At 35.4% G+C, this 17,036-nt stretch overlaps 1 protein-coding gene across 1 annotated transcript in view; it reads left to right on the forward strand.

Annotated features, from left to right (window-relative positions):
* LOC139975883 (calsyntenin-1-like) overlaps positions 1–17,036 on the forward strand; it is a 72,025-nt gene that overhangs the window by 21,905 nt on the left and 33,084 nt on the right. Inside the window, exons 3-4 of the mRNA XM_071984153.1 lie at positions 5,213–5,421; positions 16,850–16,993. Coding sequence (XP_071840254.1) covers positions 5,213–5,421; positions 16,850–16,993 — 353 coding nt within the window. The remainder of the gene's footprint in view (positions 1–5,212; positions 5,422–16,849; positions 16,994–17,036) is intronic.

Genomic DNA, 17,036 nt, shown 5'->3' on the forward strand with positions numbered 1-17,036 from the left:
AACCTGTTACACAACAGAGAAGATTTGGAGATCATCTTAATTACTGCACAGTGGTTAATTGACTACTTTTATGCATTATAGTGGTGGCCCCTACAGTATATGTATATTGTATGTCTATTACCTGCATGTCTATGCGTTATTGTGATAAGGTGATTGTTCTTAATCAGATGCCATTATTGTTAACAGACTATTGTGTCTGTTGGCAGGTGCATTCAGTTGAGGATAAACTCAATAATAACCATTCAATTATGCAGGGATTGTTGTGTCTAGCTATCTGTGCAATACTCCAGCACAATTGCACCAGAGATATTACCTGAATATACTTAAGGTATATACAGTAATACCACTGTAGACTGTACAAAAGGGATTTAAAACCCCTGCACACTGTACAGTAGGTATATAACACCCCTGAATAGTACGTAGGTAGCCTATATAACACCCTCGTTTTTAAGTCTGCACTTGAGTACATATACTGTATATATGTAGAGCAAGCCAAAATTTGAAATCCTAAGTTTGGGAAGGTTTTTTTTTTTCATCACAGTTTGATTTTTCCAAATGTTCAAACTTTAAAATTTATGAAGCAAAGTGCAAAAAGTACTCAGTTAAAATTTCCCCAAAGTTTAATTGAATGAGGTATTTAACTAACATTTCATTCAGGTTAACTTGATTAGGCAATGCCAGAAATTACACGGTACAGATCTATGCATATATAGTACAGTAGCTCAGGTACAATTCTGAATTTTTATAAGATATGGTCTTACTTTTAGAAAAGAATGATTCATTGTTGCATTCCAGTATTATACCAGTATACTGTAGTATACAGAATCTACTATGTAAAAAATTACAAGTGCCACCACATGATTGCACAAAAGTATCCTCTGTTCGAAATTGGAAAATCAATTTAAATCTGATTACCATATTCCCGATTGTTGGTGTCGTCTCTGATATTGCAAAAGGAGGTGACTGCATGGACTTGATAATGGAGGAGGAGCCTGGGTTTGGAACGAGAGTTCACAAATGGTAACCTAGTTTTTCTAGTACCTAATGAAAGCATTCTGACAATTGGACAACATTATAGGATTTATGGAGTGAGTTGTTACTATTGCCATTGAACACTTAAATTCTAAATTTAACCAAACTAGTGAGTTTTGGGTATTTTGTGTGGTATAGTGTAGTACATATGTTTTCCCCCACAATGTGTTATTGCTGCCTTCCCCTACCTGTGCTCCCCCCACTCCCATCCCCCTTCCCAAACAAAAGCTGACAAATTCTCTTGCTACCATTAGTATTGCAAATGCAAAAAATGCAATTCATATTTAAATATAGTACTATATATAGCTTTAATTTTTGCTGTTTGATGTCAGAAAATGATAGTTGTTCAATTAAGTACCAGTACACTTCTGTGAGATTACTGTACTGTACATACTCGGTACGTGTTAAGAATGCAGTTAACATCTCTGCATGCAGGTGTTGGAAATTAAATTTTACAGGTTTTCTGACTACGCTGCTTAATTATTTACGGAGATCATGAAACTGCACTGTTCATCTTTGATCTGGTTATTTTAACGGAGATTGTAAAATTGTGAGTCAAAATTAACTGACAACTTTCTTTATCATGCATATATATACATGTACTGACAAAGCTATCAAATTATCATAAAATAATTAGATAACGTGACCATTTTAAAGAATATCAGCAGTATTTTGTATTATACAGCACCTACAGTACTTGTATTCTGGTCATTTGATTGGTCAATTGCTCTATTTCACTCTATGCAATAGAACCATGGGTTATACTTTTTTGGTAGCACTTTTTTCAATGGTAAGAGAGCAGAGAAACCTGTCTGTTCAAAACAATCTGTTGCCTGAGTGCATTTTACCCATCTCAATGTAATATGTTGTATAAAACAAATAATGAATGGTTTCCATTCATGCAATAGTGCAAATATTTCATGAGTTGAAAGATGTAATTTGTTCCATTCAACTCTGCTGCGCCTCGTTGAATGGAACATTCCATCTTTCATCTCATGAAATATTTGCACTATTGCACTCATAACCATTCATTATTTGTATAATATTCAGCAATGATGACATTCGTGTTCAAGAATATTTAGACTTTCTTGACCTTCCCAATGCTTGATGAAATTGCTGCATCAGGAACATGCATAATACATGTAACAACATCTTTTCATTATAAAAGAATCTAAATTATCATTATAAAGAAAATATGCAAATTATATATTCCTCACCTGACAAAAAAGTGATTAGTGTGTTTATTGAACATATTGCATGGTAATTGTCATACAGAATAATAGTATACAGATCTGTCAGATTTAGGGTATACATTTTTTTCACTTCTAGCAGAATATTTAAATTTCATTAAAGTTGGTTTCAAACAATTTGGTAATCTTCAGAAAGTGCCTACAGGTTATCTAACATTACAGTCATGATCCTGACAATTAATGCAGTCTGTGTTTATCTCAGAATGTTACTAATGAATATACGTGAAACTACACAATTAACTGCTGACTTACATTTTACATTGTTAGTATATCAGATCCCATCTTAAAAACTTGAATCCCTAAAGCTAATGCACAACTTGCACTGTCATGAAAAAAACCCAATTTCGTCTCGGAGTTCTTGGTTTGTACTTTGGAGGACAAATAGCCCCCATTGCACCATCAACAAGAGTTCCTTAATATGCCTCTTAACTCATGGCATAAAAATCCAATTTGTATCGAAGACAAATCAAATATCTAGAGTCGAATGTACAGTATGTGCACACCGTATGTACTCATATGAGGCTTGTGAGCTGTTAGATGATACACTTTGAACATAAATGTCTCACGAACCAGGCCTACATTTTTTCGCCTCTCTCGGAGAGCAAGAGTCATCCTTTTTAGCAGATGCTCCGGGGTTAAAATTACTCCTGATTGCATTATCCCGAAACAAACACTAAGGGCACTTAGTTCTGATTGGAAACATTTTTAGAAAATCAAATTATTTCTTCTTTTCAATGGAAATTTGGGTAATTTGATTAATAGCGTTTATTGATTAAGATCTTGTGAACGTGATAAAACCTTTGGTTTCTTAACATTTCCTGATCCACATTGATTAATGAAAGCTTTCTGGTAATATTGCATCAGTGATAATCACATGAATGCATGAAAAAGAAATGAAATTTTAATTAAATTTCATCAGAAACTAGCTCCAAAATTGTGGCACAGATGTTAAAATGACACATGTCAATTTGGTACAAGCACTGAGTTGCGATTTGTTTCCTGGCGGGGGGGGGGGATGGGATTATAGTCGTGCACAGTACACACTTCTTGTAAGTACTGTATTGGTATACAGGACATGTATAGAGGTGAAATTAAAAACTAATCCATGAAAACATTAAAATTTTAGGTAATTGTGTCATTCCCTAGTTCCACATTTCATCAATTTTTAAAGTCACACAAACTGTGTATCTTCATGAAAGTGCTACAAGTTATCTAAGAGAAGTAGATTTGACTTTGGGAGTGTGTTTTAATAGGTAAAAAAGAAAACTGAAAAGGCACATGTATGCTTTTTTAATGATCTGCTTTATTTGGCTCCAATTATAGCGCGCTAGGAAAGTTTTGTGAGTATGTGATCGACCTGCCACGGTCGTAAGTTGACCTCAGGCTCTACAATTAGCCTGCATAGCCTCTTAACACCATTAGGCTCTTAGTGTAAAAACTGTGTGGAGATATGTTCATGTCTACAGTGTAGTTAGTCATACAGCGTTCACACAAAGACCCTCATACAAGAAAAAATATGTGGCAGGCGTTGCAGACTAATTGGTAAAAAGAGTCACTATTTATGACCAAAGCAGGTCGATTATGTAATCTCAAGAAACTTTTCCATGATAGCATGCTTCAGGTGGGGTCTATGCAGCAGACGTTTAAGGTACACCCGGATTTATGGTTGACACATGTTCAAAACAATTGATAATAAACTACCCAAGTTACACCTAAAAGTTACACAATATAAACTTGAATGCCATCCTGAATATATTCATAATGTATTCAGCCTCTGAAGAAGATCCTGCTAGGATCGAAACGTCAGGCCCTCTTATTATTACACAATATATATGTACATATCTATAAGTTTTATACGTTAAATACAATTCTGTGTCCTTAATCCAATTAGGAACAATGGACATGATAAATGCTTCTGTGCAATTAAGCTACACTTTACCTATGATATACAGTAACAATCATAAAATTATATATTGCTTAATGGTTTGTATGCACTGAAGATTTAAGACTGAAAATGAACTGTTTCCTGTAGGACATCAGGATACAGGAAATGAGATATGACAGCTACTGTAGGCCCCTTCAGCCATGCAGGCTGTTGGCTGTAGTCTGCAGTATGTAACATTGGTAATCAGTGATCTAGTTTCAATAATTGGTTGTCAGAGTCGAAAACTGTGTGGACTTTTAAGACAAGACTGCAGTTATTGGTTGTAGCAGTACTGGCACTGCTGTATATATGTATACAGAATGAGTACATCCATGCATACAGTTGAAAGGGTCGACCAAAATATTCCTGTATTTGACAAATTTTTTCTTGTTCCGTAAATTAATACTTACACATGCAGTAATACTTATAGGCTTGAAGTAAAACTGCTGTAAGGTATGACAAGCTTAAACATAATTACTATGCCGTTATTTAATTATATGACTGTAATACGCCACACATTCCCGTGTGTTAGTTGCTTGAAATCAAATCCTTATAATCTCCCGAGATACATCATTCCCAATCATTCTTCTCTTTTTTCCCAACTGGAAGTTGGAATGAATCTCAAGTGGAAATTGGACTGACCGAATAATTATAATAGATGATAATACATCAAATATCCAACTTAAAATACTGTAATATGATCACCCTGCAATGTAACACAGTACTTACTGTACTGTATGTTAACAGCACTGTATACAGTTAACAGCAGACCATGGCATGTAGCTACTGGTTTTTATCAACATCTCAATGTTACTTTCATAGAACTATCATTCTTAATCATTCTTAACCTTTGCAATATAAGAAACACAGTACATAGTAAGCACTAGATAGAGCATACTGTCAACAGCAGACCATGGCATGTACAGTAGTTACTGGTTTTCATTTCCCAATGTTACTTGCATAACTATCATTCTTAATAGTTCTTCTCTCTCCATTGTCGCGACAGGGCCGAAGTCCACATTCTTGTCAACGATAGTAACGACAACGCTCCCCGGTTCATCTCGCCGTCTTACGAGGCGACCGTCAACGAGGGTGCCGTGTCCACAGACTTCCTGCAGTTGGAGGCTGTCGACGATGACTGTTCCGAGGCTAATTCTGTGATATGCAGCTACGAGATCGTCACACCGGATGTACCATTCTCAATCTCAGCTCAAGGTATGGCATCGTTAAAACTATTAAATGACAGATCTAAAGTTATGCTGTGCACTTGTTCCATCCAGTGTGCATGGCTAAAGTGAAACCTACGTGCATATAGATGCATGGATATAAGTTATGCAGGGGGAATAAATCACAACATGATTTTATACCAAATGCAAGGTAATAACTGTTTAATAAAGTCACATTTTTAGCTTGCCTTTAATAGGTAGTGGCAATCTGGCAAGTTTGGATTGGTTTTTGCTATAAGATAATGTATCAGAGATTTATTCCATGTGATGGTGGATGAAAGGGATGAAGTGTTTGGGGCTAGGGGAGGGGGTAGGGATATGGGGAGGGGCAGGGAAACGGGAAGGCAGAGAGGAAGATAAAGGAGAAAATGATAGGCTGAAAGTCTAAATAAATACATATTCTTGGTTATAAATATAAAGTTGATTACTACATGATAACTATCACCATCACAACACAGAATATTCAAAAGGGTATAATACTGTACCTGTCTGATCTTTTTCAAAACTTTTGATGGAAATGAAATAGAAAAAGGGATAGAACGAAAAATGAAGAAGAAAATCACTTTAAATAAAATGAGATAGGAAAGAGTTCTTCAGGAATGGGAGGAAGAGGAAATCTTCATCAAATAAAATGTTTGCAAAAACTTGTTTAACTATTTCATTAGATGTCAAACAAATAAAAGTTGCCTAGCTGTAAACATAACAAAATACAGAAATATTGAAAAAGAGAAAGACCAATGTACTTTAGTCCAAAGAGAAGAAAAACGAGTAGGGAGAAAAAGGTAAATAATTCAAAGGGATAGGTGATAAAAGGATGAGAACCTTGTTGTTTATTTATACAGCTGTCTTTTCCCCAACATGATAGATCGAATGCCCCAAACAGTTTCCAACAAAACCGTCATGTCAGTTTGGGGACAACAATTATCCGTTTTGAATAATATTCATCTGATTGCTCGGTTACGTTTCGTCCAGCTTTTAAAAGATAGAAATTAAAAGGCGAACCCTGTAGGGCACATTAGATAAAAATGCAATCAATTGAATAACTCGTTCATTTCCTGGGCTCATGAATCGGGATGGTTTGGAGATAATTGAAATTGTTTTGAGGATATTAAGTATGCTTCTGTTGATGGGTTTATTGTTGTGGAAGCTGCAGATGAATACTGTATATACAGTGAGGAGATGTACAGTACAAGTGAACTTTGTCCAAAGTCTGTCTGGACTTTTTGGTTCCTTGCTTTAGCAAAAGGAACCTATGCAGTCAGGTTGGCGTATGTGTGTGTGTATGTATGTATGTATGTATGTATGTATGTATGTATGTATGTGTGTGTGTGCGTCTGTGACACTTGCTTGGGTACGCTCTATCTCAATAAGGGAATGTTGGATTGAGGCCAAACTTGGACTATAGATCCGCCATATGGAGAAGGTGTGCCCTATTGTTTTTGGTGCCCACAAAGGTCACCAAAGGTCAGTTATGGTCCAAAAACCAAAAATATTAAAACTGCAATAACTCCCAGTGCCAATGTGCGACAAGATTGATATTTTGGGACAAGTTGTGAACTGGTTAGGGGAGCATTTTCAAACTTAACGGTCATGTGATCCGAGGTCACCAAAGGTCAATTAATGATAAAAAACTAGTATTTTTGCAATAACTTGAGAACGAAATGTCTTTTAGGGTTGGGAGTTGCCTCAATGTAATCCAATTGTCGACCCGCATCTGGGTGACCCTTGACCTCAATTTGACCTCTGGTGACCTTTTCGTGTTTTTGGGATTTTTACAGTTTCGATGCTATTTTCAGATGTCAAAGGTACCTTCTGATCATAAATGTCAACAGGTTGACCCCGTGTGACCTTCGTGTGCGAAGTTATATGGGGTCAAAGTTTTTAGGTCGGAGTTAGGATGGTTGTACAGACTTTTCGTTTTGTTTTTTGGAATCAGGAGATTAAACTACATCTGAAACCAAGGTCAAAAGGTCAAAGGTCACATTAGAAAAAATGTGCTTATTTCGGGAGGAAACGAGCAAAAAAGAAAATGTTTGGTTTTGATGCTAGATTTGGATATCAAAGGTACCTTCCGATCAAAAATGTCAATTGGTTGACACCCGTGTGACCTTCGTGTGCGAAGTTATACGAGGTCAAAGTTAATTTTCAGACATTTAATGCAACAACTCCCAGTTCCAAGGTGTGACATGGTTGATATTTTTGGACAAGTTGCAAATGGTATAGGGGAATACTTTCAAACTTAACGGTCATGTGATCCGAGGTCACCAAAGGTCAATTAATGTCAAAAAACTAGTATTTTGGGGGTAGAAAATGGGCAAAGAAAAAATGTTTGAATTTCCATAGTTTGATGCTCTAATTTAGGTCTCATCAATCAAGAATGTCAGTAAGTTGACCCAAGGTGACCTTTGTATGTTAAGTTATATGAGGTCAAAGTTAATTTTCAGACATTTAGTGTAATAACTCCCAGTGCCAAGGTGTTACACAGTTGATATTTTGAGACAAGTTGCAAATGGTATAGGGGAATATTTTCAAACTTAACGGTCATGTGATCCGAGGTCACCAAAGGTCAATTAATGATAAACTAGTTTTTTTGCGATAACTTGAGAACAAATTGTCCGTTAGGGTTGGGAGTTGCTTCAATGTAATCCAATTGTCGACCCGCATCTGGGTGACCCTTGACCTCAATTTGACCTCTGGTGACCTTTTCGTGTTTTGTGGATTTTTTACAGTTTCGATGCTATTTTCAGATGTTAAAGGTACCTTCTGATCATAAATGTCAATAGGTTGACCCCTGTGTGACCTTCGTGTGCGAAGTTATATGAGGTCAAAGTTAATTTTCAGACATTTAATGCAATAACTCCCAGTTCCAAGGTGTGACAAGGTTGATTTTTTTGGAGTAGTTGCAAATGGTATAGGGGAATATTTTCAAACTTAACGGTCATGTGATACAAGGTCACCAAAGGTCAATTAATGATAAAAAACTAGTATTTTTGCAACAACTTGAGAACAAATTGTCCGTTAGGGTTGGGAGTTGCTTCAATGTAATCCAATTGTCGACCCGCATCTGGGTGACCCTTGACCTCAATTTGACCTCTGGTGACCTTTTCGTGTTTTGTGGATTTTTACAGTTTTGATGCTATTTTCAGATGTTAAAGGTACCTTCTGATCATAAATGTCAATTGGTTGACCCCCATTTGACCTTCGTGTGCGAAGTTATTTGAGGTCAAAGTTAATTTTCACACATTTAATGCAATAACTCCCAGTGCCAAGGTGTGACAAGGTTGATTTTTTTGGACAAGTTGCAAATGGTATAGGGGAATATTTTCAAACTTAACGGTCATGTGATCCAAGGTCACCAAAGGTCAGCTAATGTTAAAAAAGTAGTATTATGGGGGGAGAAAATGGGCAAAGAAAAAATGTTTGAATTTTTACAGTCATGCTCTATTTAGGTCTCGGTCGATCAAAAATGTCAATTGGTTGACCTCCGGGTGACCTTTGTGTGTTACATACAAGTTCAAAGTTAATTTTTTGACATTTAATGCAATTAAATCTCAATGCCAAGGTGTGACATGGTTGATATTTTGGGACAAGTTGTGAATGGGGTGGTGGAACATTTTGAAACTTAAAGGTCATGTCATCTGAGGTCACCATTGTTATCATATCTGTTGACACGCTTGTAGGTCTCTTATATTTCTTACATTTTCGACGCCATATTTAGATCTCAAAAGTGCCTTTTGATCAAAAATCCGATCACATTTTGTGATCACAAAAGTGTTGGCTATAGTGTTGGTTACTTTATGGGAACATGTAGGACCACAATTATTTGGACTATTTCAGCCCAATCTTGCTTGATAATATTATGTGTATTGTCATATACCCCAAGCAAGGAACCACAGTGCCCTTGGGCTCTTGTTATAATTCATTTAGTTTAGTAGTTGGTACTGTATGGTCAATAATGTATATGCAGGTGCCATATATATGCAGGGAATAATTTAGTATTTAAATATATAATTATGTAGCATATTTTTTAGCCACTTCTTAAATTTGCTGTTCCCTAGCTCTGTGCTCCATACTTCAACACTGTGTACTGTCTGTCATATACTTGTATTAATTCCAAAGATAAATGATTCATATATCATAGACTTTTAACCATGTATAATTATACATATATATATAATATATATATATATATATGTATATATATATATATATATATATATATATATATATCAATATACATGTCATGCACACATATACACATATATTTGCTAAAACTAAAAAGCCTGTTGAAATTTCCATACTGAGCTGTGTTCTGTTCTATTAAATTGTACACTGGGCTGTCAATACAGTTCCCATTGTGTATGTATATATTTCTCGGGCATCACTCTGAAATGTCAATGCCAATAGGCATATTTTCTTTTGGTAAATTGAAAAATACACAGAGGGATAATCAATATGGATTGAGCTCACCCACAGTAATGTGGAAGAAAAGAACTTAGGTCTTCTTGATTAGATTAAAGGATGTATCTTTTACCTTCCGGAGACTTTATATAGATTGATTGAGAGCAGCTTAGTGGATCTCCTGAAAATGAATAAATATATAATATTCTGTTTTTTTTTTTGCACATCTCATCTAATGCATTCAAATTATGCTAAATACCATTGGGAAATTACCTTGTCTCTTTCATTTGAAGTCAATATTTTTTTTGTGAAAAATTGTGAGAAAAAAATGACAGTTATGGAGCTGTTGGATATGTGTGAGCAAGGAGTTTCAGCTGGCATGTGTGAGAAAAAGGACTGTCATAATTGGCAAAATGCCAAATTAAGTTTTTAAATGTAGTTACTATATAATTATAATAATGAAATTTGTAGTTGAAAAAAATGAAAACTTTATAAATTATATATTTAACTTTATATCAAATTAATCAAATCAAATATTAAATAGTGTGTACATATATAGTACACATCTCTCTCTCTTATGGAGCTATTAATTTGTCCCTACTGTATATTATTCCCCTGTAATCTACAGTACAAAGCTTAGCACAAGCATTTACTTATCACCTACTTTGATCCCATTATACCTTCTCTGGATCACTACCCATAACTTATAACTTGATCCTTCCAAATTCGCCAATTAATGACACTAGCCCGATCATTGCACATACCTGTACCTGTATTTACAGCTAGCTAGATTGAGCTCTGTTTGTTGTTATCTGATGTCTGATTTAACAATGAGTTAATTAATAGCGAGCATCTAGTTTACTGTGATCCCTGATGGTGCATCTGCTCTTCATCCCTTCATCTGTTCTGATCCCTTCACATTTTCTGATCCCTTCATCTTTTCTGATCCCTTCATCTCCTCTGATCACTTAAGCTCCTCTGATCCCTTCATCTCCTCCGATCCCTTCATATCCTTTGATCCCTTCTTCCCCTGTTATCCACTGCAGGCCATGCACTTCTAACCATTTCAAAATCGCAAAAGAAGAATAAAAAAGAAAAAAAAGAGTGACACAATTTTGAATTACAGCAGGTATATGTCACCTCAAAATTAATTCTGCACTTTTGCTGATATAATATTATTGTATACACCATCCCCACAACTGTTAAAACAAATTATGTAAATGATTTGTATTGCTTTTATTGTGTAAGGAGTTAACAACACTTGAATAGTTTTGCAAAATATGATACTGTGTTACATATATATATGCTTAACAAGTTGTATTACACTGTAGTATTGTTGATGTGAAAGTACAGTAGGAATAGGTTATATAGTATCATCGCTTCTTATACAGTATACAAACCTAAGCAAGATAAATTACAGGCTACTATATGAACTTAGAATAAATTACTTTATAAGCATTGCTGACCGCACAACCCTGAGGTTCAGATTAATTTCCTAGTATCTATGGTCTAAGAAAGGATTTTTCATAGCAGAAGTTTGAAGTTTATGCTGAGAAGTAGCTCATCTCAAAAAATTTGAAAGAGCAGTCGACAGGCTAGCTGGCCTCTGAAGCAACTGTGATAAACGACCAACCATTGCTAATATCTTTTCATATTTTAATGAAATACCAGCATAGTCAGATCAAACACAGAAGCAGTTAAATAGCCAGTGGTTTAGCTACTACCCTGGAAGTTTCTAATTGGACAGGCTATAAAAACAATGGCTTGAGGACGGAGTAGTGTAGACCATGGAAACTAAAGAACCATTAAAAATGAGAAACAACAATATTTGGAAAGGTGAAATTGGTCTTCCAGAGGTGTTAATCAAATAAGACAAATTCCCTGGCAGTGATTACAGTGGCTGATGAGGGGCGGACTAGGGGCGAGCAGGTGTGCAGATTACTGTACTAGCTCTCTCGCTCTCTCTCTCTCTTGAGAGGAGAACTTAAAATATTAAAAATGTTGAATCTAAAATGCATGGGTTTCTGGTTTGCAATTAGCTACATACTAGAAATACGTGGTCGGGCTTGACGAGAGTGATGAAGGTTGAAATCTTTGAACCCAATTTAAGGTGACAATTGCAGCTTTACAGCGACTTGAGTTAAGAATAGCTATATACATATACAATTGATGGAGATCTACTGTAAAGCTACTTTTAATAAGTACTACGTACAATTGTCACTTTAAGAATAAGAACTATATTCTACTAAATTTGTCCATTTATCTAGAATTAGAAGCATTCTTCTGTATAAATCCTATTGTATGAAGGTATACAGACCTCTGATCACTGACTAAGTCTGTACTCTGTACAGTATTTTCACTGCTGCAGGCTGTCAGTCACAGTAATTCCCATTATACACTATGTGTTTGAATAGGTACAGCTGAATGCTGTTGAGTATAAATCTGTACAAATAAACTCCATTAAATACAAAATGCTATTGTGTATGGAATAATGCACTTTATAAGCTGTGACTAGCTTGGAGGCTCCACGGTATGACTGTACAGTGGTGGTATAGTAGTTAGGGTGTCATACACTTTTAATACGTGACATGGGATTGTATCCAAACCATTTCGCCAGAAATCATTGTGAAAAGCCGTCATTTAAGAATTTTCCTGAAGAAAGAATGCCTACCATATACCCTGCATTGAAATGAACAAAGTTTGGCAAATTTACTGTTGCAGGCATGTACAATGGGACCATATAAATGGGCACAATTGATGTGCATCTTATAGTATATGAAGAACTGACAAAGTATATTGAGATTTGTACTGCATGTGTGGAGATTTTACTCAGTGTTAACTGTAGGGTGGTGGCATCGGTATATACCATACAGTGTTCATGATACAATAAATATATACTTTTGAAACAGCTGTCTACACAGTTGCTTTCGATCAATCTTCTTAATTGATTCTTATACTAAATGCACAAACAAAGAAAAATCAGAAAACTTCATGACGAGGAAAACTATAAAGAAACTAGAACATTTTGAAATTTGATGAATATTTTGATGCGTTTTGAAACTAAAATCCCTAAGCAATTCCTAAGCAAAGGAGTCTAGCTTGACTGTAATCGAGTTTCACATTTCAAATAACGCGGAAATAATTATACAGCCAACCAATTTGGTTTTCTTTAGTATTTGTGATTACTGCTGAAATGGAGAGTCTGAAATAATGAGACTGGAATGAAATTGTTAGCAACTTGGAGCTCATTAACAGAATGTTAATGGATAAAACAAAATAATACATCTAGGAGGATTTTTCACTTCAAGATCGATTGTAGCCAAGTTGTTTTGAGATATCAGTGGGGTTGGTATACATTTGCCAAAGAAAGCTAAATAATTAAGGAACTAACATTGTGAATGTTAGCTTCTGGTATTGTCCTAAGTTATAACCTGTCTCGAGTAACTTTATGTACCCCCCCTCCCCCCAAAATAATGGAAAAAAAACAAAACATTAGGGATAATGATTAGAGATTTCAATTTTCCATTGTAAATTGTGAGATTTATAAACAACTATGGACCAATCCACTAGACTTGTATTGTTGTTGTTCTCATACTTGCATAAATGCATGTCACATGTACCTCGATCATATTCACCATCATGGAATTTTTATATTTACTACGCGTCTCGCTTTAATACCTGTCTCCCCATGACCTTAGCACCCTCGTTCTTGGTTATGGGTTTTGGGATAATACTCCTATGTGTAGGCCTACTTGTGGTACTTTTTGAAATTAAGTGTAGATATGACAGCTCTAATTGTGCAAGATAAAGTACCCATGCTTGCATTTAAAGCCATTGCACTGTTACTCATAACAGGGTGAATTGTACTTCTGTACTTGTAGTGTGTACTACAGCAGTATATTTATATGGATATTAGTGCACTTAGATTAAGTACCCATTTACTAGCTTTTAGAGCCATTACACTGGTACTCATAACAGGTGGAAGTCTACTTCTGTACTTGTAGAGTGTACTAGTATCTTTATATTTATATGGATAGTGGACTTAGATTTAGCTCCCATATACTCGTACTTAGAGCCAATTGCACTGTTACCCATAACAGGTGTAAGACCTTATCTGTACTTGTAGAGTGAACTAGTATATTTATATTTATATGGATACTAGTGCACTTAGATTAAGTATCCATATAGTCACATTTAGAGCCATATTGCACTGGTACTCATAACAGGTGTAAGACTACATCTGTACTTGTAGAGTGTACTTAAGTATCTTCATACATTACTGTTTGGAATTGCAAAAATCTTAATTGTATGTTTTCAATTGTCTATTTAACTTAGTCTCTACATGTTTACATACTCCATTATTGCATTCACTATTTGCATGACTCACGAGAAACGTCACAATTATTTTCGGTATCATTTACCAACTCAGCGGGTTTTGTGTTTGTTTATGTAGCATTCATACTACGTGTTCCCTGGCCATGCAGCAGCCTGTAGTCTCAGCACTGTTTACAAGCACTATAACCCTTAACTATCCATCCACATCTATCTGTACATATGAAACAGAGATGTACGTTTGTGTTTGATGTCACAGTTCGTTAATTTCAGAGCCTATCAAGATCGTTATAATGTAAACTCATCAATGTCCTTGCGAGATGACAGAAGTTGTTTATTATAGATATATGTCTCCATCTTTTTCTTTGCTTTCCTGCGTTTTTGCATGGCACCCATTTTCTGTCTGTTTCACTATTTTGTTCGATGTTCCAATAATCAATCTTTGTCTCTTGAGGAGCCTTCTGCTGTCGTCTTGAGTTGATGAATAAATTACGGCCGTTTCTGCTTGGCGAGCTTGATCACCAAAAAAAAAAAAAAAAAAAAAAAAAAAAGGTGAAGAGAGAGTGTTAAATATCAAAATAGCAGAGGGTAATGATCGCTCAAGTGGCACAGAATGTTTCCAATGCCGAGAGATTTCTTCGCAAATGTCAGTTAAAGTACAAAAGGCTTTTTTTTTGGTTAATCTCTCGATGAGATCTGTATGGAGCTAAGTATAAATATGTTCTCAAATTGTTAAAGAACATCTTTGGAAGCGTATGATTTGTGGATGACCAATTAGATACATTTTGATATGAAGGCCTTTGATAGTGAAACATGTTTGTATCTTCATTGTTACAATGTATGTACATGTTCAAATACCAGTAAATTTTACCACTTATCATGTAGAATTATTGGGTTGGACAATTAACTTTTGTGCCTATATGTATCCGTGGTGAATATTAGAGTAAAAACTTAAAAGGGAAAGTGACCATGCAGGTGCTGGCGAGGATTAGAGCCTGGCTGCTGGTTAGTTATTTTAATAAGTACTGTAACTTTAATATTTTTGGAAAACAATAACTTGAACAGTATGCAATATAAGTAAAATAATACAAAATTAAATTGTACATTTTTTAGCAGTTATACATGCTGCACACAGTTACAGGTCTGTATGGATATACCCAGAACTATTATAATTATATTATTATTGGCATGGTATGTGTGCTTAAGAATCCATCTGGTGACATACTTCCATGAGGCCTAGATACACACACACACCCTCTATATATGTCTCTGAACAAAGTACAGTAATGTGTATAGGCCTGCGTATTTCAGTGCTACGATATACTATTGGCATGCATATAGCTGGACTGTATTGTTCATACAGCAGTACCTGCATAATTATGCTTTCATCTGGTGAAATATGTTGACCTGTTTAAATGTGTTTGAAGATGTTTAAATCTCTACACTGAAGTTATTGAACAGTACATGAATATATAGACCTATGCATAGGAGTGTACTGTATATATATATGTACCACATGAACTGTGTTTACTCTCCAGGGAGAATTACTTAAATACATTACTTCAAGTGCATTCTATATATGCTCTCGGGAATTCTTGAGACAAGTGTCAGCCGAAACGGATGTGTTTGGTTTCTTCACTTAAAAGCGTCATTGATGTACTCGATAAATTCCATCCAATAAGTAATGTACGGATTCCTACTGGGAGAGTGAGGGGCCTCCAAAGGATAGGCTGTATGAATGTGATGCAACTGTATTAAATGTATTTACACTATATACTATAGTGAAGCGTGTGAGATTGAATCAGTGCCAGTATACTATGCATACTGACATTGCATATGACTGTCACATGTCAACAGTAACCGTTAGCTTAATGTTAGCCTCTGAAGATAATATCGCTATGGTAATGTCAGGCCCTCTAACTCTTAAACATTTACCAACATAGGGTTTTTGCAGTAGATATGCAATTTGCTAAACATTTTTGGCTCTCTTTGATTTATATTTAGTAACTAATGTAAAGAGAGCGAGAGATGGAGAGAGGGAGGGAGGAAGAGAAAAGAAGGGGAGGAAGGGATGGAGGAAGGTCGGGAGGGAGAGAAAAGAAGAGGAGAAATTTAAGAGACTTAGTACAAGTATGAAAATTATACCTTAAAATTGAACTAAATGCATTATGTGTGTTACAGTACATCACAATACAAAGTACACATACATGTATACACATGTACACTAAATGACTCTTAAGTGTGGTCACTGGTCAGATAAAAACAAGTCATATTGATGTTTTTCTTAAATCAAATTTATTGATTCTGTATATGCAGATAATCTTTCATTGTTTATTTTATCGATTTTGGCAAGCAATTGCAAGGTTAATTATAGTTATTCTGTTTAACTTAAATTAGTAACTAAAACAAACGTCAGAAAAAAAATGAATATATGGTAGAAATGATATCCGACTAATCCCATAATTTGAATTTAAGAAAATATGTAATCATATACATTCAAACTTTTTTTTTTTGGCTGTTATTTATTACTCTTTCCTTACTTCTATCTCATACTTTCTAGATTACACATATTAGCAAGTTTCTATAAATCATTCCATATATTATCTCCCAAGATCTGTTAAAACAATTGCTAGAAAAACATTGGCCACTTTCCTTAATTGTTTCTGTCTGTTCTGTTTCTACAGGTTGGTTATCAACAACAGAAGTTTTAGATGTCATCGAGCAGAATTATATCCTGGCTGTGGTGGCAGCAGACTGCAGTCATAGACAGAGCGAACCAGTCATAGTCACCGTTCATGTCGGTCATGTCTGCGCACCCGGATGGAAAGGTAAATTATCAAATGTGACAAGAGAAGAACAGGCATTAAATCC

The sequence above is a fragment of the Apostichopus japonicus genome, chromosome 11 (genome assembly GCF_037975245.1).
Source record: "Apostichopus japonicus isolate 1M-3 chromosome 11, ASM3797524v1, whole genome shotgun sequence".
Taxonomy (NCBI): domain Eukaryota; kingdom Metazoa; phylum Echinodermata; class Holothuroidea; order Aspidochirotida; family Stichopodidae; genus Apostichopus; species Apostichopus japonicus.